Below are 23444 nucleotides of genomic sequence, written 5' to 3'. Positions count from 1 at the left end.
TCCGCCAGCCTCCTACGCCTACGTTGCTAATGATAGACGGCTGTGGCGAGGATGATCAGCTTGCATCATGTTTGGCCTGTCCGCGTTTCAGAATCTGTCGTTGCGAGGAACATTTCCGTCTCGGTCGCGAAACCTCAGCACACGCAAACCGCAACAAGGTTGGACGTGCTGCTGACGCTCGGCAGCCGTCATGTCTCAGCGCCAGACCTTGGCCGTTGGAATCGGTACCTGGCCATTGGCAACACGTGGGGTGCAGTCTCCAGTGAAGCTGATGTGATGCATGATGCAGCGCGCGTCGGACGACCTTCTCTCAGCAACGTGGCAGCACCCACCAGCCCTTGGCAGCCATGTCGGAGCCGTTCGGACATGATATGATGGGCGTGGGGTTTTTCCTTTCCAATGGTTGCGCGTCCGCGTGATGGCATGGATGGAACATGAGCCTCGGATCAAGGACTGGCCGGACGAGCGGTGAGGAATGGCAAGAAAGCTCGAACAAGAAAAAAATGCGGCAACCGCGGAGCCCAAGTCACGAGCTCCCAAGGTTTGTAGAACGGGTAGCGGGCGGGCAGGGGTGCAGCAGGTTTGGAGATTTTGAGAGGCAGGACCTTACCCCACAGACAAATGGAGATCCAACGCCCAACAACGAACACGCGCAGTAGTGATGGTCGCTCTCTTGACTCAAACGGCCTCCGCAGTCTCCGTAGCTGGCTGTGTTAGGCTCTAAAGATGTGTCAAGTCAGTCGTCCAGCCTTGTGAGGCCAGTCAATCATGGAGTCATAGCCCCAGCCGTGCCAGATCAGATCCTCGGGGTATGCAGCTGCATGACTGAATGACTGCGTCGAGCGAGTCATCCGTCTCGCAATCGGAATGCGGTTATCGCGCTCGTGAGAATGCGCATTGAGAATTGGCACGCATGTTGGGACGAATTGAGAAGACGACCCTGGTCTTTGCTGTGGATACGTCCCGCGTAATATCGCGTCTGTGGAGAAGGGCGGTTGTTGTGAAACGATGAAGAGCCAGGGTCGCACGGAAGACATCATTGTGACCATTACGATGCACAGCATGCAGAAGAGGAGCCAATTGCGTTGTAACGATTGATATTCAGGCCTGAGCAGCAAAAGAAGCTGGACAGGAAGCAGTAGCTAGGAGTGGGCGTGTAGTGTGCCCGGGTATGATCCTCCTCATAAAAAACCACATGAACAACCCATGAGGGTAATGCAAAAACCCCAACCCAGCCAGCGCCAATGATGCATTACAGTCGCCAAAGGCGCTCGTCAATTAAAAGAGAGATAGCAAAGGCGTCCAGGGTCGCCCGAGGTCGACAATGCCGGACCTGCAGCGAAGTCGAACTTTGATTGTGAAGAAGGTTGAGAGTAGAGTCGTGGGGCAGATGGCTGCAGGCAGCGCGAAGCTTGCCTGATGCACAAGTCTGCCCTGGGAAGGTGATGCGCCAAGATGGGCCAACCATGTGAAGGAGGGGGACAAGGTTGCCCAGTCCCATATATTTTCGGCCAGAGACCTCATGCGTCGAGGCGCATAGCGTGGAGTAGCGAACAGCTGCGCGGGACCCTGGCGGTGCGGGTATCAGGCACGCGAGGTCCCGCAGAGGCCGCGCGTGGTGGAGAGGGTGGCCGGTTGATATTACTTATGGCTGGTGAAGCCATGGTGATAAGAATGATTGGCCGGGGTCGGCGGCATAGATGACATTCGCTGAAACACCAGATGTGGAGTCGAATGATGTCCGTTGTTGCTCAAGGATGGCAAAGAGATCCGAGTGTCGAAAGGCGGTGATGTGGATAGCGAGAGAAGCCGAGAGGAGAGTGAGAAAGTGGAAGCTGAAGCCTCGCAAAGCGAAAGGCTTAGTTCTTGGGAAGAGGAGGAAGAGGCCTGGTGGGAGGAGGGCCAGGGCAAGGCGGCAGGTGAGCGGTGGCAGGCATTGTTGGTGGTGTTGTTGGGTTGTTGGTTGGTTGGTGGAGGAGGGACTCAAGTGAGGAGCTTGAGTGCGAGCAAAGAGGTTGATTGAAGTAGTAGACGGAAGTTGTCTTGTAGAGTGAGGATTTGATGGTGATGAAACAAGTAGACGGTTAGGGCGGACAGATGTATTTATGGCTTTTGGGCTTGGGAATGGTGTGAGGCAGGCATGCCGTTTCGGACAGTGGTGTAATAAGCTCTTGGGGCCCCTGCTCGCTGGCTTCCAGGGCCATGCTGGTGAGGCTTGCGCAAGGCACGACGAGGGCATTTTGTTGTCGGGCTGACCGGCAGTGTGCCTGAACCGTGCGAGGCCGACCGGGGGGCTGCAAGACGACGGGGATAATCAAACATTTGTCTGCATGTTTCAGCTGCGCTGCTCGTGAGGCGTCCACCTCTCTGTTGACCGCGTTAGCTTGCAGTAGGGTAACTGAGTACAGATGGTCGCAGTGACATCAGGCCCGGCGTGAAACCAAACCATGGCGCCGACTTGGCGAGCGAAAGAATAATTTGGATGCTCCATGGCCGTCGGTCCGACTGTCTCTAGCGTCGAGCGGGCACTCAACCTCTCTCTCCACATTGCTCACAGCGCTGTGCTCGTGCACCCCTTCACCCTTCTCCCGCCCTTCTGCAGGTTCGAGATCTTCGCGCACTGGGCATGCCCGGAGATTGAGACTGCTGTTCGCTTTCGGCGCCCTTTTCGGGCCTAGAGAACTGACGCTCAAGCTCAACCACCAGTCTGACGTGACCTTGTCGTCTGTGACGCGTCCGAGAAGAAGACAGACGTGGAGAAAATTCGGCTCACGACTTGCATGCCATTCCTTTCACCCATGAGCAGGTCGACTCATCGCGTGGCAGCCTCAACTCCATCCATCCTGCTTCTTGTCTCTCGGCTCTGCCTGCTTGCCTGCAGCGTCTTCAATGCTCACGTCATGCTCCTGCCCAGATAAGCTCCTTCTATCCCTGCCTGGGGATGCGTCACCATTGATCTTTGCACCACCACCACTCCCAACTTGAACTCTCCCCATCGACTGACCTTTCGCTTTGCAACTTGCCGCCACATGGTCAAGCTGCCGCCAACCAGCGCCTGGAGGATCGTCAGGGGCCAACCCTACGCCCCGTCGCCCTCCCCCTTGAGCCATGCTTCCTTAGCCGCGCGTGAACGGCTACTAGCCTCGACTCCGGCCACTCGACCAGTGCCGTAGCGCGCTTCCAGAAGTCGACAGTACAACTTCAAAATGGCCACGTCGCCGTCACAGACCAAGTGCGCCAATATCTGGGCCATCTACTGTATCTAATGGAATGAATGCTCCAGCGATCAAGGCGTTTCAGCTCGTCCAGCTCGCTCCGCAAGTTCGATGCTCGATCGAGTGATTGCCCCCAAATGCTCCTCCTATTCCTCTTCTCTGTGTCTGCGACTGTGCTCAATCTCCGCTGATTCGATCTCAAGGCAATACCTCCAAGACGCATTGCGCGAGACTTCAGGCTGTGCCCCCCGGAGTACCCAGGAACAGTGCAGGGTTTGTTCCTATTTGCGATGCAGCAACGTCTATTGCGTCCCCCAGTCAGCAGGCCAAGGACCGATTGGCTGGTCGACTGAACCAATATCTTCCTGAAGCTTCACCACGGCGCATGCTAAAGGAGAGCTGTTGGCACATTGCCTGATCGGGCACGGCAGAGATGGATCTAAGCCCCATTTGGTCGACGGCCGACATGGGCCTTGCCCCATTGGGAAGAGAATATAGAAAGACCCTGGTCGCACTTCTACCAGAGCCCCACCACGACTACTACCGTTTCAAGCCCCAGCCATCTCTCCACACGCTTCCGTTCTCCATGCCGTCTCGTCTGCGGGCAGAGCCGAGTCGACCCAGTGTTCCATCACCGTCTATCGATCCATCATTTCGCGGCATTGCGTGGCTCGCTTTCAACTGCGGCGGAAAAGCCTGGGCAAGGCTTGTCCAACGCCTTCGACGGCCGTTCCTGACTAGCACCAAATCCTGGACCCTGGAATTTCCAAGACGCAAAAAGAAGACCGGTCGACGGCCATGAGACGTTCCAAGATTCTTGCGACGGCCACCTTCGAAACCGCTTTCCAGCCTGCTCCGTCGACGCTGCTGCAGGAACGCGGCTCACGTTTGAATCTTGGACGTCTCAGGCATTCTTGGGCATTCTTCACTCCAGCCGCTGTCAGGGTCCGCCAGGCACCATCTGCCAACCGTCCGCGCCCAGCACTCTTGACCGCGGACTCGGGTTTCTCTCTGCGTAGGAGCATCTCTCGGCCTCGCAAGGCTTCAATGCCCCCGTTTACCGACTGCTGATTTGTTTCAGCACAGCTCGGCTTCCGCAAAATGCACCTTATTCCAAACGCTGCTTTGGTTGGCTTCCGTGCCTCTGGCTCTGTTCCCCCGGCATCCATTAACGCCGACAGCTCGCTTCGCGCATGGGCTCGCGAAAGGAGTTGCGGCACGGTACGGAACATCTACTCGAGGATCAATGCACCATGACTCTTCCCTCTTTGCATAGAGCCCGGGGCAGAACCAACACCATCATCTTGTCTTATCTGTGGCTGAGTCTATCAGTTTCCCCACATGGCATCACCCCTGCATGCTTCTCGAGCGCTCTCCCCACCACGTGGGCTTGTGGCTTCGCTCGCGATGCTGCGAGGGATTTCCACTGCAGCTGCTGCCTGGCATCACGGGACGAGCGGCGGGCCTTGCTGACCTATTCGTGGTCTCGTGAATCTTCTCAGGATCGCCATTCGTTTCCGCTGATATCCAGATGGGGCCAATCGGCGGCGCCGACCAAAGTGGTTGCTTGCGGGGGCCGTTTAACTTCCAGATCTACTCGGGTGTGCATGTGCGGGTATCCGCTGCATTTCGTCTCCGGCTTGAGCATGTCCGGGGAATTGACCTCCTGTCCGCCCGTTGCCTTTGATTATCCATGCTCTCCTCCCGCCAGCTGCCTTGGATGAGTCCCGTCGGCTTGGTTCAGCATCATCATTGAAATGGCTCCTTTCCGTTCCTGCGCCCAGCCCCTTTTGGGCACAGTCAGGTGGCCTTAACCCGTAACCGTGTCGCCAAATGCTAAAGAGAGTTTTTGTTCGTTGAGCGAGGCTTCTAGGACGCGTGGAAAGATAAGTCGAGTGGAGTAGAGACGATGCGGTGAGCAGCAAGCTTCACGCTTGACGTCGTCTACTCTCTGCTGCTCTTGACAGAAGATCCGGGCATCATCGTATCGCAGATCTATCGTGGGTACAGGCACGAGTAAACAAACATCAACCGGTCAACAACACGCAACAAAATTTCTCACCGCATCGTCATTCTGAAACGTGCTCTCCCCGGTAGAGCAGGTTGGGTTTGCCGTCCCGAGCAGTTCCAGCCCAACCACCATCAGCGTCACCAATGAGACGCTCTTGTTCCTGGCAAAGAAGCACAGTACGAACAGTCAGTACTGCGAGCCTGTGCGGCTTCACCCGGCCCTACTGTAAGACTGTCACCCACATCTTCCCAACACCGCGGCAATCCTATTCGAGAGGTTCCGTCTGGTTCCCTGCGAGTTTCGCTCCCTGCAACTCGGCAGGAGGACGGCGAGACAAGCGGTCATTCAGATGATTGTCGACTCGGGATACCGCGAACCGCGCGTTTCTCGGACCCGGGATGACGCTCTCGCTCGCGAGAACATCTCCAGCAAGGTCAGTGCAAATCCGGGGTCAGCTCGGACACCACCTGGCCTTTTGCGTACTCGCTCTCACCACTTGGTACTGCATCATTTGAGACCAAAACTACGAGTTGACACCTTTCATCCTATTCGGCTCTGCTCTGCTCCCTGCTTCTCTCTCTCATTGCCCAATCAATCTCAGGATCCTAGGAACGACGGGTGATCCTCATCCTCCCCTTGTCCGCCGTTGGCAGGTATAGTAGGCACTTACACAAACAGTAAACAGCCCGCGAGCGGATATGACATCAATTTCACTTTGGCTCCGCCGTCAACACCAAATAGATGGGGGTAAACAAACACCTGGCTTTCCCATCATCTTCCCCTACTGCAATCTAAACCGGCTTGCAAAATGGTCAAATGGAGTTTGGGTAAACAACGGGATGGTAGGCGCGAAAATCCTCATGTGCTATGCCTGAGTTCATCCTTACCGGTGTTCCTGCTGAGGTTTGGGTGAGTACCTGGTCGGTTGGTTCGGCATACCCCTGACTGAGGTGTGTTGCTTAGGCTTTGCAAGGCATACCTACACCCTTTTTTTTTCTCTCCCCTCTCTCTCCCCTTCTCTCTACTCTTTCGCACCAGCTGGCTTCTCGCTCTTCTCATGCGACCAACTTCGTGGGCGTGTTTTCCCTGTCTAGCTACTGTTCACTCATCGCGGCCGCCGAGCACGTCGTATCTTCCCGCCCGATCTACCCCCCAAAGCTCGCACAGAAAGGTACAGTCACAATAGCCCAACAGGCATGTGCCTGCCTCCCTATCCGCCTTTCTGCCTGCGTACCTGTCAGCCAGTAGTCTCCGACCTGCCGACCTCCCGACCTTGGCCAAGCCGGAGCAAAAAATGCGTACGTAAACCTCTTCACTTCTTTCTCATCCCTCCTCCCCACACTTGCACATCAGCCATCTTCCCTGCTCCCCTCACCACACCCGCGGGTGAGCGGGCGAACCGCACACCGAGGCCAGCCCAGCCCAGCGGCCAAACATAACCCACGTTTTGTTTTAAAGTTGAAACCGCGTTTCACCCCCATCCCCTCGCTCCCGTGCGCGCGCACGAGCTGAGGCTGGGCACAAATGCTTCAGTTCAGGTGCGGCAGCAAGCAGCCCAGCCCGCCCCGTCGTTTTGTTTCAGCGCTGCCCGGCTGGGTGTCTTGTTTGGGTTGCCTGCTGTACTTACCATATCCTGCCCTGTTTGACAAGACGGCGGGACGAACGGGCGTGGCTGCGGTCGCGGCCGCCGTTTTTTTCTCTTGTTGCTGTTTTGAGAACAGCATGTTTGGGCTTTGGGAACGGGAGGGAGGGGGCGCGGGAGGATGCTGACGTTTGTTGGTATTTTGGGTCGTGAGGTTCAGGTTGTTGTGTTGACAATTAATTTCTACTCGAGAATGGGCAGTAATGTGGGATGGCTAAGGGATAGCAATGATTGTACTAGGTATGAGAACAACACCACAATGGAGCTCAGCTGTGACTAACTACCTGCTGCCAACTCCAGCAACAGCAGCAGTCGCAGTCATTTGTCACTCAAATAGGTCGCGCTGATGTATCTGTCAACTCCCAAACCACCGAACCCCCTCGGGACCATCTTGCCCTGCCTGTTTCAACCTACCTCTTGTAATCCTCCTACCGACCCCATCCGTCTGTTTCGTTTCCCCCGTTTCAGATTCGCCGCGTGCTGACAAAAACACACCAAGCCAGCCAGCCAGCCAGCCAGCCCGGTCATTTGCTTGGTGTGGATGACGTACATGACGGGTTTCCGTCGTGATGCGGCTGTCGCCCGCACTTCCGCGTCATCACTGCTCACTGCCACTGCCATGGACGCGGCGGTGTTTGCGTTTTCCTTAGAGAAGCTTGGGGGGGGGGGGGGGGGGGGGCGGGTGTGGAGATGGTGGCGAAACTGCTTGGTACACATCTGAGATGCGTGATGATGAGATGGAGAGATGGGAAGAGACTGTGCTAGGTACTCAGGATGCCTTGCTGCACGGCGTGACGCGTTTGCGCTTGCTAAGGCAGGGCGTTTTGGTACGAGAACGGTGATGCTTGGCTTTGTTGGCTCTAGGTCGTTCCGAGTGCCTGTGTTTTTGGTGCTCATGTCGTCATCTCGCAACCCGAGCGAGCAGGCAGGCCAGAAACTTTGTTGCTCGGCTTCTGCATGCGCCCTTGAGCAACGTCGGTTGCATATGACACCACTGTCGCAGCAAGCAGGCTGTCGCAACACTGACGACGCGCCGGCGGCCGCGACAACGGCCGAGACTTAAAACCGCTCTGACCGGTTTGGCTGGCCGTTTCGTTTTGTTTCGTCTCGTCTCTCGCGCTGTTGCACTGCCTCCCCGCGCCGTTTAGAGTTCGGCTTGGCTTGCGAAAACCAAACATGTCAGACGGAACGGAGGGACAAGAAGCTCGCCAGGCTGCCAGGAGAGAGGAAACACGACGAGGTACGGTGAGGTAGTTGGCTGAGTTTGCCTGCCCGTCTGCGCCTTCAAGGAGGGTCGACCAAAGGCTTGGTTGGTTCGTGATGTGGATGGATGGGCATGGATGGTGGCCGGAGCTTCGGCTCGGCTTGGATGGATGGTGTAGCGGCTCAGGCACGACCGGCGTCATGGTCGAGCAAGGGGACGAGAGAAGCGGGAGAGGGGGAACGTTTGGCAAGGCTGTGGTGCACTGGTTGGTTGGCTCATGGTTGGTTTGCGACACCCACATGCAGAGAAGGTGGGTAGAAAAACGCTTCCCGCTACTCGTACCTTGCATTGGTTGGCTGGTGGTTGTCTTGTCCGCGCGTATCCGGGTGTGTGGATTCGGCGGAGTGGTCTCATGACACCGTTTGCTCGTTCGGTTGACTCTGCCGTCCATCAACGGCTCGCTACTCTCCTCTTTCTCGCAAAACCCTCGCGAGCATGTGTCGAGTGGCAAGCTGCCTGTTGGCCTAGGTAACTCCAAGAAGTGGGGTTCATGGCAGGGTGCGAAGCTGATGGGAAGCTGTTGAGCAACGCAGGCATCTATCCATCCACTGGAGCTTCATCTCTCTGACCGCTGCTCGGAAAGTGCGGTGAGTAAGAAGACTTGATTTCCTGTGCGCTGATCTGCTTCCGGGCGATTTCATTCGCGAATTTGCTTATTCAATTACTCTAGCTTCGTCTGCAACTCTGTATCTGCTGACTGAACGGCCGCTGAAGCCAGTCTTGACTTTTGGCTTGAGAGATGCTTATGTTGCTTCGTCGTGATACTTTGGTGTTTCCGCAAGAGCTTGGGAAGAGGGGGTTTCATCCACAATTGGTTCCCGGTTTTTGGTTGACTTTGACAAAACTCAAACAACAACCTCATGCTGCAGCATCCATTGCTAGCTGATGTGGAGTGCAGTCAACAGGCTGGCTGATCAGCAGTTGCGCACCAACCACCTCACCCGCATAGCAGTCTCCACTTCTCCGCAATCCTCTCTGCCGCACAGAGAAGAAAACTGCCGCGCCTTTGGCAGAGAAGCGAGGTCGCGCAGCAATCATCATTCGAGCATCTTTCGATTGACGATCTGCTTTCCCCTTGAAGACGCGTTTGATCGTCTCTGTCTGTGTGAAGGCCTGCAAGTCATCAAAAGCACGCGTCGCCAGAGCAGCCTGGCTGCCATTTGCAAAGATTCAGGTCAGATTGACGACAGTCCTTAGGCATCCAGTTCGATGGGCATTCTGGAGATGCCTCACAAGGCATTCCTTTGCCGTTCGGTTTCAGCTTCCTACCGACAAGGACGGACCGGCGCCTTGCGATTAAGGCATGTCGACCGATGTTTGTCCGCACCGCAATTCCACAACACCACGCTACCCGGATCTCGCGGACAGGCGGTCAGTCGACCTGCCGTCATGGCAGCGTCAAGTTTTCATTGCCAGGGCAGCGTGTTTCCGAGACAACTGCAAACCAGAAAAACCTGTTGACTTGCAGCTGGACCAAGTTTTGCACATGCTCCAGCTTCACCGCTCCCTCTTCTCGAACGAGTCCTGCCGAAGCCGAAAATAATCATGAAATGATTGGACCAGGCCCACAGACAGCGGTTTGACAGCACGAGCGGTGTGCAAACCTGCTACGTAGGCTGGAATGACTCACAATCAGACCGCTTCCATGGCCCTTCCAAAATCCATTCAACCTCCGGCGAGGCTTTGCCGCAATCAATTGAAGGATGCCTGCCAAAGGACGTTACGAGTACGGCATGTTGAAAGTGCTCCCGGCGTCCAGGGCATTCAAAGCAGGTATTCAAAGGGGTAAGTTCCAAACAACTCGAACTGGCCAACGCGTGTGCGCGTCTCATATAACGGCTACACGCGTTGAGGTGCCTGAAGACCCTGAGCCTCTCTTCCAGAAAATTCTTCTACCGCGCGGCTGGATTGATCGGCAAGCACCATGAGTAGTTTCGGTTGAGACACGGTGTTGTCAAGCGCAGTTTTGATGCCCTCGTTTACCGTTCATCTGTTTCGGTGAGGACAGGAAGCAAACGAATTGGCCACGTGTGGGCGGTTGCAACAACAGAAAGCGCCGAACGGTACAGCCTTGCAAAGACGAACGCAATCACAAGACCCACTGATCGTTGGCCGTTGACCCGCTGGTGGCGGATGAGATGAGAGGTGACGAAAGGATTGGCGTTGATGGGAGAGAAGCCTTCCAGAAAACTTCTCGAAGCAAGGATGTGCGCGCATCTGCTGGTCCCACCAAGCGTGTCAAGCGAAGAATCTCCAGATGAGATGCGTAGGGCCTGGCCGCACAGACAGTATTGCCTGACGGGCAATGGAAGGCGTGTTCTGACAGGGATGTGCCTGGTGGAAGACATGGGATCCCAACAACTGCTCAGGGCATCCCCCTATAATCTCATCCATCGTTGATGTGAGACGAGGTTCGCAAGGCTTAGCATGAGTGCGGCGCTCCGTTCCTGCATATCAAATGCCATTTGTTGGATCGGATCGGAAAAGACGTTAAGCTTGAAGCGCGGCGCCAGGAGTTGTGAAATTATACCAAGATTGCCATGGAGCCTGATGGAATTGTTGGTCCTAAACATGAACAAGGATCATAAGGCCATGGACTCGGCCAACTCGGCTGTGCTCTTGGACATTCGTATCGCAAGGGACGTCTTTCTTCATCACGAAGAACCAGGCGCAGTCATTTCGCTTCTGGTGTATCTGAGCCGGATGTACGAGGCCAAGGTTCGCAATCTGGTTCAGAAAACAAGCCACGCCGTCGATGGGAGCATAATCTTCAGGATCTTCGATCTTCAATCGTCACCATCTTCTTCGTCTCCGATGTTCGCGGCTGCTTGTGTAGACACCCAATTCTCCATCATCTGCTGACTGCTTGCAGCTGGTGCCGCCGATCCGGTTGCACCACGGCCGGTTTTTGCTGCAGCACCTTTGCGCTTGACGACCAAGCAAAGAATCCGACCATAGATGCTGAAGCCATCGTAAGACGTGTTGAGCATGAGTTTCTTCTTGTCTTCACTCTCGTCTCCCAGTTCATCGTCCTCGGTCTGCCTTCTTTTTCTTCGCCGAGACGAGAGCTGCAAGCCATCATCGGAGTCGCTCGAATTTTCGTTGACAAAAAGTGCATCGGGGCTGCCTGGTCTTTCTCCATTGCCAGCGACAGCAGGCGCCTCGGGTATATCTGAAAGTGAGACCGGCTGGTCCTCGTCTTCATCTCTGACCGTGATGGTCTCTTGTGGCTTCTCAGTAGCCAAGTCAACCGGGTTCTCGCTCGTCTTACCGGGTGTAAGCCATCCAGTTAATTTTCCAGAGTTGCTTTTGAGACGAGGTTTCTCGTTGAACTTTTTCTGTTTGGTGAGCAATGAATGTGGCGTAGAGTTGTCCGTCAGGAATATGGAAACTTCAAAATCATCTGCAGGCAACACGTTAGCTTTCACAAGAATGAAAGGGTTGATTTCAAAAAGAATTTCCCAAGTGCTCTAAGGCGTATGATATCATGCATCATGGGTTGTTTTATGCTTACCTCCAGCAACCACGTCCTTGACGCCCTTTTTGCTCTTGCCTCGACCTTTCGCCCGTTCCTTTTCTTCCCACAGTTTTGGAAGCACCAACGGCCTAACAGCTTCTATTATTCGAGGCAGGGCTGGATCACTTTGACGAAGCAGCCAGGTATCGCCGTGGGCAGGATTGTCGAGATAGATTCGGACTTCGAGCGCGGAGTGTCTTGTTATTCGGAGGTAGCGACGAATTGGCGCCATGAGTGCTTGCGGACCAGGTTTGCGCCTGTCGTAAAGGGGAAGCCTAAGAGTGTGTCTTTTAGAGCTTCTTTTCGCAACTGAGACTCGACCGATGTTTGCGATGTTTGGCTGCGGGGATGTAAGGTGTGAGGATGCGGAGCAGCGATGACGTTCGGAGGTTTTGCGGAGGATCTGAGCTTCCCGCAAAATGGAAGCTCCCCTGCGACACCTTCCTTGTCTCAACACCAACCAACCGCAAATTCCACATCATGGTTTTGGAGATTCACGTTTGGGGACCAGGCTTTGGCCTTCCTTCCGTGGACCCAGAATGCATCGCCATCATCGCGTATGCGCAGCAGACACTGCGCGACGGCGCCTGGGCAGTGGTCGCTGCTCACGACGTGTCGCTGAGCCCGAACAGTGCGTGCGTCTCAGGAGACTAACTCTGCAACGAATTCGAATGCTCACTTTTATCAGAGACCTTTCCTGCGCTCCGTAACGGCCCAACCTGGATCAGCGGGTTCCACGCCATTGTACAATATTTGCACAAGCATAGCGCTATTGAGCGCAGGCTCGATGAGGAACTCAGCGAGCGGAAACGCGCTGATATTATCGCGTGCGTATTGAATTTCCATATCACTCCACGAGGCACTTCAGCTGATATGCTGAGTCTACTAGCTACTCCTCGTTCCTTCGAACCAACGCTCTTCCACTCGTCGACCTCAACCTCTACGTCTCATCTGCAAACTACTACTCTGTCACCTCTCCGGCATATACAAACCTCCTCCCCGCGCATCTGAATTACACTGTTCCTGGGGCTCGTCGTGAGGCGGCGCGGGCACGAACACAACATTTGGGGTTGAAAGACTTTGATTTGGATACTTTTGCAGACAACGAAGGCATCGTTGATGACAGTTTTTCGGCTGCGAAAAAGAATGCTGGAATCCAAGACCAAGGGCCGGCACCATATCGCCAGAGTCTCATATTTGGCAAAGGCAGGGGCCTGAGGGGATTCCTAGGCCAGCCTGAGTACGCGGCGCGCTTCAAGCTCACATCAGTCGCTGATGACTGCTTGGCACCGCTTGACGCCCTTTTGGAAGAAAAGGAGTTTCTGCTCAAGAGCGATCATCCGACAACCTTGGACTGTCTGGCTTTTGGATATCTCGCATTGATGCTGTATCCAGAAATGCCCTCTCCATGGTTGTCGGACCACATCAGGACCCGTTATCTGCATCTCGAGGAATACATCAATCGCATGCGCTCCCTGACAGTCGGAGGAGAAAATCCGAAACCGTCCGACTTCATGGCGCTGAACGACTTGCGCCGCAGCCCCGAGCTGATTTCTCAAGGCCGCAGGGAGCTTGGTCTGTTGCTGCCGTGGGCACCTTCCCCGCCAGTCACAGCAATGAGCACAATCTCCAACATTGCTCACAACATCACTGCTACAATTCCTGGACTGAATCGCCTGGTTCTTCCGAGTCCCGTCATTCCACCGCCAGGGAAGAAGCTGTATGATCCTCCGGAGCCATTAATTTACGGCTTGTCGACATTCTTGGCATCGCTTGCTGTCGGGGTTTTCGGAGCCGCCTACTATGTCCAGACTCATCCGCGCCCATATGATAAAATCTTCCGAAACGAAGAAGCATATGAAAGGCAAATGGAGAGGTTCTCCGGTCTGGGAGACGCTGGGGGATTTTTGTCGGCATTGGGAACACATTACAGCCAGGAGATGGAGTGGCAGAGGCAAGCGGAGCTGCAAATCCAAAGTGAAAGAGCTCAAACAGAACCAGTGGTCGAGGCTGGAATCACATATAATGGAGTAGAAGGGAGAATCGGCGAGAAAGGGGAGCCGGGTATTCAGTAGACATTTTGGCATTTGCCGCGGGATGAACGTCACTCTACTCCGAAAACAAATCAAGACATTCCTCAAGTTGCTTGTGCAGGGAAGAGACCAAGCTTTTGTCAGATCGAGACGTTCCAAAAGTCTGTCGAGGCGGCTTACATGAGCCGGAGTTGGATACTACCCGTTGGAGTCCCAAAACCAAAAGATGAGTGATTGGAGGGGTATTCCACAAGGAGTGGATACCGCTTGTGCGTCGTCCAAGGAGAGATTGTTCTCTCTGTCCCTCATCATCGGTATGAGTGTCTACCTCCTCAAAGCAACTCGTTCTTTCTTGATATTGCACTTGCAGATGGAGTCCTTGCACGTTGAAGTGGCCTTATTGAGAGAAACTTCGAGTTGCTGTCAAACTTTGAAAGACATTAGTATCGCTTGCGAAATGCGGTCGTAATCTAGCGGCATTCCACACAAAATGTACAGAGCTATTGGGCAGTGGAAGCAAAACCGCACCAAGACAGACCGCTACCCAGACAGTCTCTGAACTCGGAAGGCGACTGGATTCATGGAGGCTGCTCCTAGGTCAGCGATCATCGATTGGGCGATCGCCGCATCTGGCAGGCTACATGTAGTCATCAAGGATTCGCCGGTGAATTCACCTGTGGGCTAGGTGGGTGTATCATTGTTGGCTCGGACTCTCTTGAAGTGTTCTTGCTGTGCATTTGAATCATGGCGTGAGGCGGTGGTGTGGGACAGCATTAAGGACGGGACGGAGACGGAAAGCTGGAGTGAGATGTTCAAGCAGAGGTTGTTTGTGGGTGCCTCCTTCCTGATCTGGCATCTGGTCGTTGCCGGGACGGACGAATCAGGTACGCGGACTACAAGATTGAACGTCGTAGCATCCGGGGTACGGTCGATTCAAACGGGGGTACGGAACTTCAACAACCACCCGAAAGTCTCCCACAACGACTGGGTGGCGAAATCTGGGGAGTGCAATCGTCAACTTAAGCGGGATGTGCAGAAACCATAGTGACTGAATGACTGACTCCCCGGTTTTGAATTTGACTCCACCCTCTTCTGGCTCAACCTTTGCATACCCTGAGCCTGTGCTGTTCAAAGTAGCGAGCGTGTGCTTTTTGTTGGCGCTGAAATTCTATCCTATAAAGTCGAGGAGAAAGTGGCAGATGGACCAATAGGTGGGATGGCGGTACCCCAGGGTGGCGGAGAAGACCGAGGGGTAGACTGGTGGTGGAGGCAGAGAGTGAAGCCGCAGAGGTGGAGGAGGGCAGCCGCGGAATGAGGGGTGACATACCCAATGCGGTAATTTCTGTAACTTCAAACGTAGTGACAATTTCACCTGCCTTGGTGGACCGTATATGCTAAGTGGGTGCAGTCGGAACCACAAGAAGCAGGTGAAGTGAGAGAGATTGGGTTGGCAAAGTGAGTTGTCCAAAAAGGAGATCTTGTTCCCCGCTGCTAAAGCTGCGTCGATCCGTTCTTGAGTAGAATTTTCGCAGTGCAATCCTATGTGGCTCGTTGCTTCCTCGCGGCTCTAGTCAGTCGGCTGAAGAAGTCGAATTTGCTCTCACTCAGTTGCCGAGCTAGCGGCTTGCTCACTTCAGTCGTCAGGATCCAAGAATTGTGATATGTAGCTTGAGATTCGCTTTGTATGTCAGGCGAACTTTTGTTTGGATTCAGCCTGCACCTGCCGTCCTGAAAAGAAAAAGTTGTTGTGTAGTGTGGAAGGCGCAACGGGACCTCAAACAACGCGAGGTCATCCAAACAACCACTTCTTATGGAGTTGAGAGACGACCAAACCGATCTTCGTCGAAATATCTTGGAGGACTCCTCAATGATGATTGAGATGACTTTGTGGCGCAAAATTGACCAAATTTTTGGCGTGTGCGTCGTCGCAGGAGCAAACGACATAAGCCGTCTTGTCCATGTTGATGACGAGACTGAAATGACTTGAAACTTGTTGTAATCGGAAATTGAAAACATCAAAGGTTATGAGCTACCGGGCGAGCATTTTGAACGGCAATTTTGTGCGTGTATTGTGAAGCGTCGGTTTGGTTGGTTGTTCGATTTGCCCCCTTCCACACCCCCTTTTCCGCCCCCTTTTCCGCCCTTCAAAGCCAGTATCTCAACCCCCACATATGATTTAGACCCCAAGATACTTGGAGCTTGTTTCTGGGTCTGTAATAGAGCCTGGGGAGCAACGAAAATACTTGTAGGTCTGGCAAATTGCCGCAATTGTACTTGATATTGACAAAATTCCCGGCTTTCCTTCAACAAGTCTTCGATGGTCTAGTGGTCATGATTTCCGCTTGTCAAGATGGATTTCTTGCAAGCGCGGGAGACCGGGGTTCGATTCCCCGTCGGAGAGACCTCCATCTCATGTCTAAAGGCATGAAACTAATCTTTCGTTTTGTAGTGAATGATTTTCTCTTTTTTTTAATTTTTTTTTGGCCGTTCCTGCCCATTGTAGGATCTCGTTGGCCTTTCCCACGTTTCCCCCAGCCTCGAGAAACACACCTGCTACTTTGGGAGGGTCTTTTTCATATCTTTCATCGAGCATTCGGTCCGAGGGTGGATACGTGAGAGGTCAACCATCACTTGCTTATATTATCACATCACCACATGTTTACCTTGTTTTATATTGACAGACTGTTTTATGTCGTCAAGATGTAGAGGTCTGAGAATGGACAGGCAAGGGAGAACGGCACTGACTTGCAAAACTCGTGCAAGTGGCACATGGCCGTTTGAAGGATCAGTGAGTGTTCACATCATCAACAGCAGGTGAACAAAATTATCCAAAGTCTCTATTACGACAGTGATGTACAGGGAGCCTCAAGACTAGCACAGGAAACAAATACAAGCGGCGTGGTGTGTTTATTTTCTGCCGAGGCTCAGTCGTACAAGGAGTGCTCGCTTAGATGGCTTAGATGCCTTAGCCGACCAACCATCGAGCGCCGTGCTTGCTACCCGAATGTACGTATATGCAGTGTGAGGACGCAGCAGATAAGCCTCGTCATCTTCCAAATGAATTCATAACTATATCCGAAGAATGGGGGCATCGGGGCATGTCGACTGCTGGGTGACTGATTCCACGCGTTGCAGTGCGAGACGTGATCGCCGCAGGGCACGGCGACTTATCAACACCAATGCCTACTGCACCTTTGCTAGAACTGCTTTCCCATCGTCTCGGAGAAAAGTCCTCATTGCCTCATATGTGTTAAGTCACGAAATATCTAGCAAAGCAAGCAGCAAAAAGGGGCCCGGTCATTTAGGAAGCTTCTACCCAGGAGAGCGCACAGACCCAGACGGTTATTGAGGCTTCCCACCATTTTCAACACCATCAGGCTGCTCAGGTACGCAATGACGGAAGCGCTCTGGCGAAGTTCGACGTAGGTAGGCGCGTTAGTGTGCTCGACGACACGTTCGGAAGCAGCGTTATGTTGAAGCCTACGAAGCCTCCCCGTCGCGTCGCGTCACGTTCGACTTGGGCGTTTCTGCAATGCCGCCGCCGCTAAGTCCACTGGCCGTGGGTATGATGACTCCCGGTCCCCTGGTTTTGAGCCCAGCACTGTCACAAAGAATCCGACCAGTATTGTTCAGACGAGTTGGCATTGCTGGCTGACATAAACACGGGAGAACCGTCATGTCTCCAGAGCCGAGGGCGGGCTGTCCCAATTGCTCGTCCCGCAGTCTTCTCCGTTGCTGGCACTGTGGCAGTGGTCTTCTGGCCGCTATCGGCGTTAGATAGGAATTCGTCTCAGATTTCGCTACCCGTGAAATATCGAGCATGCTTCTCAACGGCTCAAACCCTGCGACTGATGGTCAAATTCTTTTGCATGGGCCAGATCACGCCCTTGAATATCAAGCAGGTAGCCGTCGAGCAGACATGGCCGGGTCCGGGTCTTTGACGGAAAGTGGAGGACGTCCATGTTCAGATGATGCGTCCCCGCATTGTTATGGTAACGCGGGAGCCGTCTGCCCTTGTTTTGCGTTTTCCTTGACGGGAAAGGCCTCAGGAGGGAGCTAGCCGAAGAGGGGACGACTCCTGACTAAGTCTTGTGCAGGGACAGGATTGCCTTGGGGCCAAAAGTAGCTTTGGAGCGATGGGGTATAGCTGCCGCGCTCAACCGGGGAGCGGTCGAAGGTAAGTAGGACTTTTTTGAAACCGGACGAGACGAACTTGTCGGCCATCAGCCTCGCAGTCGCAGCAGGCAGGCAGTAGAGCAGGCAGCATGTGACGGGGGCATGGACGAGCGTACAGAGGCAGCAACAATGAACGACGTGAAGTGATAGGAAAATGGACTGTGTTAATATCACAGCTGCATGTACAACTCAGGTGGCAGCAAGCGGCGGGGACTAGGCGAGAGCTGGGAGGGAGCTTTGGACGTCTGTCTGGGGGACTCTGCTCTCTGGGTGGTGGAAGCTTGCCGCCCTCTCGCCTACAACCGATCGCCCTTTCGCCATGCTTCCAACCCCTCTCGCCGTCGCCGCCGCACATCATCCACCACAAACACCACGAACGACGTTTGACTCCCATCTTCCCTCAACTTTTGCGTGTCGTCGTCGACCCCGGCCCGAGGCTGCAGCTGTTTGTGCGTTGCTTGCTTGCTTTGCCGCCATGACCTCCTAATTTGCCGCATCCACTCCACCCACTTCCGTCGCTCGCTCGCTCCATCACTCGTCGACGATACGCCGCAGCCGATTATTTCGCAGTGCACTTGACGGCTGGCCGCATCTGATTCTCCCTTGGCCCTCGCACGCATTTCGCCCGACGACGTCCTGCACACGCACACGCTCCCTCGTGAGGTCCGGGTCGATGATCAGTGCGGGCCCATCACCGAGCGTGCGGCCCTGACTTTGGTTGAGCACTCCTCGCCGCGCTTCCGCCGTGTCACCCTCGCGTCGCCGCTACCACCCTCGATTCTTTCCACACCCATCATGGACCGCTCGTCCACTGCGAGCGGCGCCGCTGCCTCACACGAAACCTCGACATATTCTTCCTTCGCCTCGACCGCCACCTCCATGCCTCCGTCCGCATCCTCCCACAAATCCTCGAACCCTGCTCCCTCTTCTACACAAACCATGCCCGATCACCGTGAGGTCTCCCAGATCGTCCAGACACAAGTCTTGGATCCGCACGCATCTCTCGGCCAGCTTTCCTATGGGCCCGCCACCCAGACCACCGTCGTGACGACCACGACTACAACAACCACTTCTTTTCCGCCTCTGCTTCTCAACGCTCCTCGCCACTTGAATCAACGCGATCCGAAGCAGTACCCCTTGGCTGCCTCGCCGACGCCACAGTCCATCAAAGACTTTAGCTTCAGCATCGGCGGCCGAGAGGCTCGCTTTCGGGAAGCAGACGATGCCCAGCAGACTTTTGACGAGGTGCGTTCAGAAAAAGCCCGTAGCTATGTTATGCAAGGGCTCGGTTACTCACAACTCGTCCTTTTGGGCATGGTAAACTAACACAACCTTAGTACAAAACGCAGCAGGCCAGTCTTCGAGCTACCAACGGTACAATCTCCAAATCGGCCGACGTATCTCGCCCTGAAGCATCAAGGAGAACCCAAAAGTCCAAGGCTCCCTCTGATGTCCCCACCCAGCCGGCAACCAATCCAAGAAAAAGGTCCGCGTCTCCCGTGTCCATCGCCGAAGCTGCTGAGCGTGCGAGCCACCAACGCAAGCGGTTACGTCCAAGCGTGAATACTCTTTCTGCTGGCTCAGCGTATCCTCCCTCGCTTACCCGGAACAACTCTTTCCAAGCTACAAAGTATCTTGACACGACTGCCCCGGCTACTCCGGATACAGATGCTGGTAGTACGGGACAAACCAAAATACAAAAAGTGCGGAAGGCGGCGAACAGACCGAGCTCTAGAGCGGGTAAGAAGAGCGTCCAAGGCGAAAAGAGGCTATCAAACCTAAAGCATGTGTCTGAAGAGGGATCGATCCAAGATGAACCAGGTGATAGCCAGGCAACTCAACCTCCTGAAACGGGCAGGGCGGCGAACTTGAGAAGATCTACTGACCCAAGAGAGTCACAATTTTCGATCACGGGTATTGATGGTCAGGCTAGCGGAGTTTCCGCGACCCCACCGATCGCCGAGACAGACTTGGAGCCGATATTGCCTATAGAAGAGAACGACACCCGTCCCCGGATAGCACATCCAAATTCTCTCCAGAATATTGCCAACCAGGACGCGAGCCTTCCGAGTCCCAGCCTCTCGCCAATCACTGCCGCTGCCAATTTGGCCCAGCATGCTGCTCTGCCTGGGTTGATGGGCGTGGAGGAAGAAGATGATGAGAATGACGTGTCGAGCTTAGACATTGAAAGAGAAAGGGAGGAGGAGGGCAGCAGCAGAAGATCTCGGGATCTGGTACCAGCTCATCGGGCTTCTGAAGAAGCTGGAAGTGTCACAAAATTCACGGCTGACTCTCATCCCCCCGCCCCCACTTTGAGAGATCTTCCCGTGATGGTTGACGCCTTCGATTCCATGCCCGACGACCTCAAGACCTACGTTATGTACCAGTTCCTTCGGCGTTGTGCCAAGTCGACGTTACACTTCGTTGCAAACGTAGTCAATCCCGCCTTGAAAATCGACTTCTTGGCCCACCTCCCCATGGAGTTGAGCTTGAACATTACGTCCAACCTTGACGCGCAAAGCATGTGCCGAGCCGCCCAAGTTTCGAGAAAGTGGAGGGATGTCGTCAACAGAGACGAAAGAGCGTGGAAAAATCTGTTGGACATTGATGGGTATCAACTCCCTGAGGGCGAACTGGAGCGGGCGATCAAGGAAGGCTGGGGCTGGCAATTTGGGCAAGACAGTCATGAGAAGGATCTCAGTGGCTCTTCGGCAATCATTACCATTTCCGACAGCGAGGCGTCGTCGTCGCCGCTGACAGCCCCGCTAGCCACCGGTGGATCGACGCGGGGAAAACGTAAAGCTACGTCGAGGCAGGCCACCAGCAACAAAAGGCAGAGAAGAAAGGGTCCCGCTACTTCTCCTTCGAGGAGTCAACTTCAAGTCCCTGCAGCTCTGCAGTCTACCTTGAAAGGCCCAAGTACCTACGCCAGCCTGGCAGCCGCGGCGGTTCCACAACCCAATATTGGCTTGCCCGATCTGCGACAGCTCCACCTGTTCAAATCGCTCTACCAGCGTCATCACCTGATCCGCAAGAGCTGGATGGACATCCACGCAAAGCCAAAGCACATAGCCTTTCGTGCGCATCAACGTCATGTCGTCACTTGCTTGCAGTTCGACACCGACAAAATTCTCACCGGTAGCGATGACACCAATATTAATGTCTACGACACAAAGACGGGCCAGCTGCGGAATAGGCTCATTGGCCACGAAGGAGGAGTTTGGGCATTGCAATACTGGGGCAATACCCTCGTATCAGGATCCACAGACCGTTCCGTTCGGGTATGGGACATTGAGAGGGGAATGTGTCTTCAAGTCTTCCAGGGTCACACCTCAACCGTGAGGTGTCTTGTGATTCTCCAGCCGACCGAAATCGGAACAGATGCCGACGGAAAGCCCATCGTTATGCCAGAGCGACCTCTCATCATCACGGGCTCACGCGATTCCAACCTGCGCGTCTGGAAACTGCCCAGTCTCGACGATCCTTCCATTTTCCAAACTGGGGCACCGGCAAACGACAGGGAAAATCCATACTTTATCCGCGCGCTCACTGGACACCACCACTCTGTCCGCGCAATTGCCGCACACGGTGATACACTTGTCAGTGGCTCTTACGACACTAGTGTGCGGGTTTGGAAGATTTCTACCGGTGAAGTCTTGCACCGGCTCAATGGCCACACTCAAAAGGTCTACAGCGTGGTTCTCGACCATGAGCGCAACCGATGCATTTCGGGTTCGATGGACAATCTTGTCAAAGTCTGGTCTCTTGAGACCGGCGCCTGTCTCTTCAATCTTGAGGGACACACCTCTCTCGTTGGCCTTCTCGACCTCTCGCATGAACGCTTGGTGTCGGCAGCCGCCGACTCCACCCTCAGAATATGGGACCCTGAGAATGGACAATGCAAAGCCACTCTTACCGCCCACACTGGTGCTATCACTTGCTTTCAGCACGATTCTCAAAAGGTCATTAGCGGCAGCGACCGTACGCTTAAGATGTGGAACGTCAAGACCGGCGAGTGTATCAAGGACCTCTTGACTGATCTCAGCGGCGTATGGCAGGTCAAGTTTGACCAAAGACGCTGCGTCGCTGCAGTCCAGAGAAATAGTATGACCTACATCGAGGTTTGTCCCCCTTTCACCCAATTCGATCTCTCTATAAAGCTAACCACGTGGTGCAGGTCCTCGACTTTGGCGGTTGCCGCGACGGCGTTCCTGAGGACCAACTCGGGCGTCGTATTGTGGTGGATCAGCGTGGCCGAGAGATTGAAGATGTAGAGGACACCCCCGAGATCCTGCCTGCTGAGGCCGACCCTTTGTGAGTTGAAGCTGACTCGAGTTCGAGTAGCGTTCTTCATCGTCGAGCCTTCCACCATGATCACAACATGCTGGACTCCCGGTGAAAATGCCAACATTTTCATAATTGGAAAAGCTTCTAAAAGCCAGTTTCACCTTAACGCTGTCTGCCTCGTCTTTTAGTGTTTTCTTTTTCCAGTTGTGGGCAATACCCTTTATACCCAACATGCTTATGTTCAGCCTTTACATGCCGCCTTTCATAACTTTTTGTATTTCATTCTCTCTTTCTTTTCAGGAGTTGGGCCCAGCCGAGGCTTCTCTTTCTATGGTTCCCGCATCGGAGGCATGGCGGATAGACAGCGATGGATTGGCCTGCGCTGGATTCGGAAAAGCTTTGCGTCGTTACCGTCTCTATGTCGTTTCCAGGGAAGCTTCGTGCAATGGTGCGGCTGCTTCAGCCTGCCCAACAGAAGAGGAGGCAGGTGTCGCGGCAGGTGAAGAGGCAGACGGGCAGACAGCGTTGTTTCTTTTTTTTGTCTAGTTGGTGAGACTGAAGTAAATGTCAAGGCATTGACGATCGGATGAACAAATGGGAAGGGAGTATCGATCAATCATTGGGTTTTCACTAGGTTTATAAGGATTAAGACTTGACGAATATACTATTACGCATCTGCTTCATTCCCTTCTCCGCTATTGCTCACGTGGGTGATCGAAGGGAAAAAGGACGCCGGCTGCTCCAGGATAGCAAAAGAAATGTCAACTCCAGGCAAAGCATGGATGCTTGAATGCTGTCTGCTGCAGCCATTGGTCGGCACAACCACTTGGGTCCTCAATCCGCGAGGTGTTTGTGCAATTCCAATTCTCCTCGCGTGCTGTGTCGCTTCTCAGCGGTAAGCCTCTCAGTTGTGGCGCCATAGAATTGTTTTTGATTTGCGTTGAGCAGTAGGGACGCTTCAACTCAGAGTGATGCTCAGGAGTCTTCATGCTTTGCTTCTGCAGACCTCACCTTATCTGCTCGGAGGCACTGGACTGGCCGGTACTCGCGGTGCTACATGTGGCTTCGCCCCAAATCAAATGGCCAAAAAACTCTGGCCAAAAAACTCTGGCCAAAAAATTCCGATGAGGAACAGGTAGATATTTGATGTTTTGGGGCCAGCGGAGGGCGAGGTGCCTTCCTGCCCGGACGAAGTAGGAAAGAGCGTGCGTTGCGCCTTCCCTCCCCACCTCAACCATCCGCCATGGTATTTGAGCAAATCTCGCTCCAGCTGCCACCATCTCTCTTCAACCCACCTGC

The 23444-nt window shown here is 54.2% G+C and overlaps 8 protein-coding genes and 1 non-coding gene across 9 annotated transcripts; 7 read left to right on the top strand and 2 right to left on the bottom strand.

Annotated features, from left to right (window-relative positions):
• The first annotated feature begins 1206 nt into the window (after positions 1 to 1206).
• BKA78DRAFT_378170 (uncharacterized protein) lies at positions 1207 to 2190 on the top strand. The gene is made up of 2 exons (XM_066892903.1): positions 1207 to 1212; positions 1259 to 2190. The coding sequence occupies exon 2, from the start codon at positions 1701 to 1703 to the stop codon at positions 1989 to 1991; it is 291 nt and encodes a 96-aa protein (XP_066746618.1). The 5' UTR covers positions 1207 to 1212; positions 1259 to 1700; the 3' UTR covers positions 1992 to 2190.
• Positions 2191 to 4180: 1990 nt separating this feature from the next.
• Positions 4181 to 5282, top strand: BKA78DRAFT_100688 (uncharacterized protein). Its single transcript, XM_066882064.1, has 2 exons — positions 4181 to 4230; positions 4297 to 5282. Exon 2 carries the CDS (start codon positions 4409 to 4411, stop codon positions 4937 to 4939), a length of 531 nt encoding a protein of 176 aa, XP_066746617.1. The 5' UTR covers positions 4181 to 4230; positions 4297 to 4408; the 3' UTR covers positions 4940 to 5282.
• Positions 5283 to 7540: 2258 nt separating this feature from the next.
• BKA78DRAFT_309170 (uncharacterized protein) lies at positions 7541 to 8621 on the bottom strand. Its single transcript, XM_066888011.1, has one exon. It carries the CDS (start codon positions 8521 to 8523, stop codon positions 7762 to 7764), a length of 762 nt encoding a protein of 253 aa, XP_066746616.1. The 5' UTR covers positions 8524 to 8621; the 3' UTR covers positions 7541 to 7761.
• Positions 8622 to 10699: 2078 nt separating this feature from the next.
• BKA78DRAFT_100624 (uncharacterized protein) lies at positions 10700 to 11990 on the bottom strand. The gene is made up of 2 exons (XM_066882063.1): positions 11647 to 11990; positions 10700 to 11535 (listed from the first exon to the last, which is right to left on the bottom strand). Exons 1-2 carry the CDS (start codon positions 11879 to 11881, stop codon positions 10919 to 10921), a joined length of 852 nt encoding a protein of 283 aa, XP_066746615.1. The 5' UTR covers positions 11882 to 11990; the 3' UTR covers positions 10700 to 10918.
• A 139-nt stretch (positions 11991 to 12129) lies between these two features.
• On the top strand, positions 12130 to 13724 carry BKA78DRAFT_378168 (Tom37 C-terminal domain-containing protein; the record flags this gene model as incomplete). The annotated part of the gene is made up of 3 exons (XM_066892902.1): positions 12130 to 12280; positions 12338 to 12476; positions 12539 to 13724. 3 exons carry the CDS (start codon positions 12130 to 12132, stop codon positions 13722 to 13724), a joined length of 1476 nt encoding a protein of 491 aa, XP_066746614.1.
• Positions 13725 to 15993: 2269 nt separating this feature from the next.
• On the top strand, positions 15994 to 16083 carry BKA78DRAFT_t68. The gene has a single exon. It is a non-coding gene; the product is annotated as a tRNA-Asp (tRNA).
• Positions 16084 to 18797: 2714 nt separating this feature from the next.
• BKA78DRAFT_248707 (WD40-repeat-containing domain protein) lies at positions 18798 to 22176 on the top strand (the record flags this gene model as incomplete). The annotated part of the gene is made up of 3 exons (XM_066884414.1): positions 18798 to 19103; positions 19196 to 21979; positions 22036 to 22176. 3 exons carry the CDS (start codon positions 18798 to 18800, stop codon positions 22174 to 22176), a joined length of 3231 nt encoding a protein of 1076 aa, XP_066746613.1.
• Positions 22177 to 22254: 78 nt separating this feature from the next.
• Positions 22255 to 22876, top strand: BKA78DRAFT_100530 (uncharacterized protein). Its single transcript, XM_066882060.1, has one exon. It carries the CDS (start codon positions 22377 to 22379, stop codon positions 22689 to 22691), a length of 315 nt encoding a protein of 104 aa, XP_066746612.1. The 5' UTR covers positions 22255 to 22376; the 3' UTR covers positions 22692 to 22876.
• On the top strand, positions 22798 to 23371 carry BKA78DRAFT_100590 (uncharacterized protein). Its single transcript, XM_066882062.1, has 2 exons — positions 22798 to 23040; positions 23094 to 23371. The coding sequence occupies exons 1-2, from the start codon at positions 22904 to 22906 to the stop codon at positions 23290 to 23292; spliced, it is 336 nt and encodes a 111-aa protein (XP_066746611.1). The 5' UTR covers positions 22798 to 22903; the 3' UTR covers positions 23293 to 23371.
• The last annotated feature ends 73 nt before the right edge of the window (positions 23372 to 23444 follow it).

The sequence above is a fragment of the Phyllosticta capitalensis genome (assembly GCF_038381095.1).
Source record: "Phyllosticta capitalensis strain CBS 128856 chromosome Unknown BKA78scaffold_3, whole genome shotgun sequence".
Classification (NCBI taxonomy): Eukaryota; Fungi; Ascomycota; class Dothideomycetes; order Botryosphaeriales; family Phyllostictaceae; genus Phyllosticta; species Phyllosticta capitalensis.
This window is presented reverse-complemented; position numbering and strand designations above follow the sequence as displayed.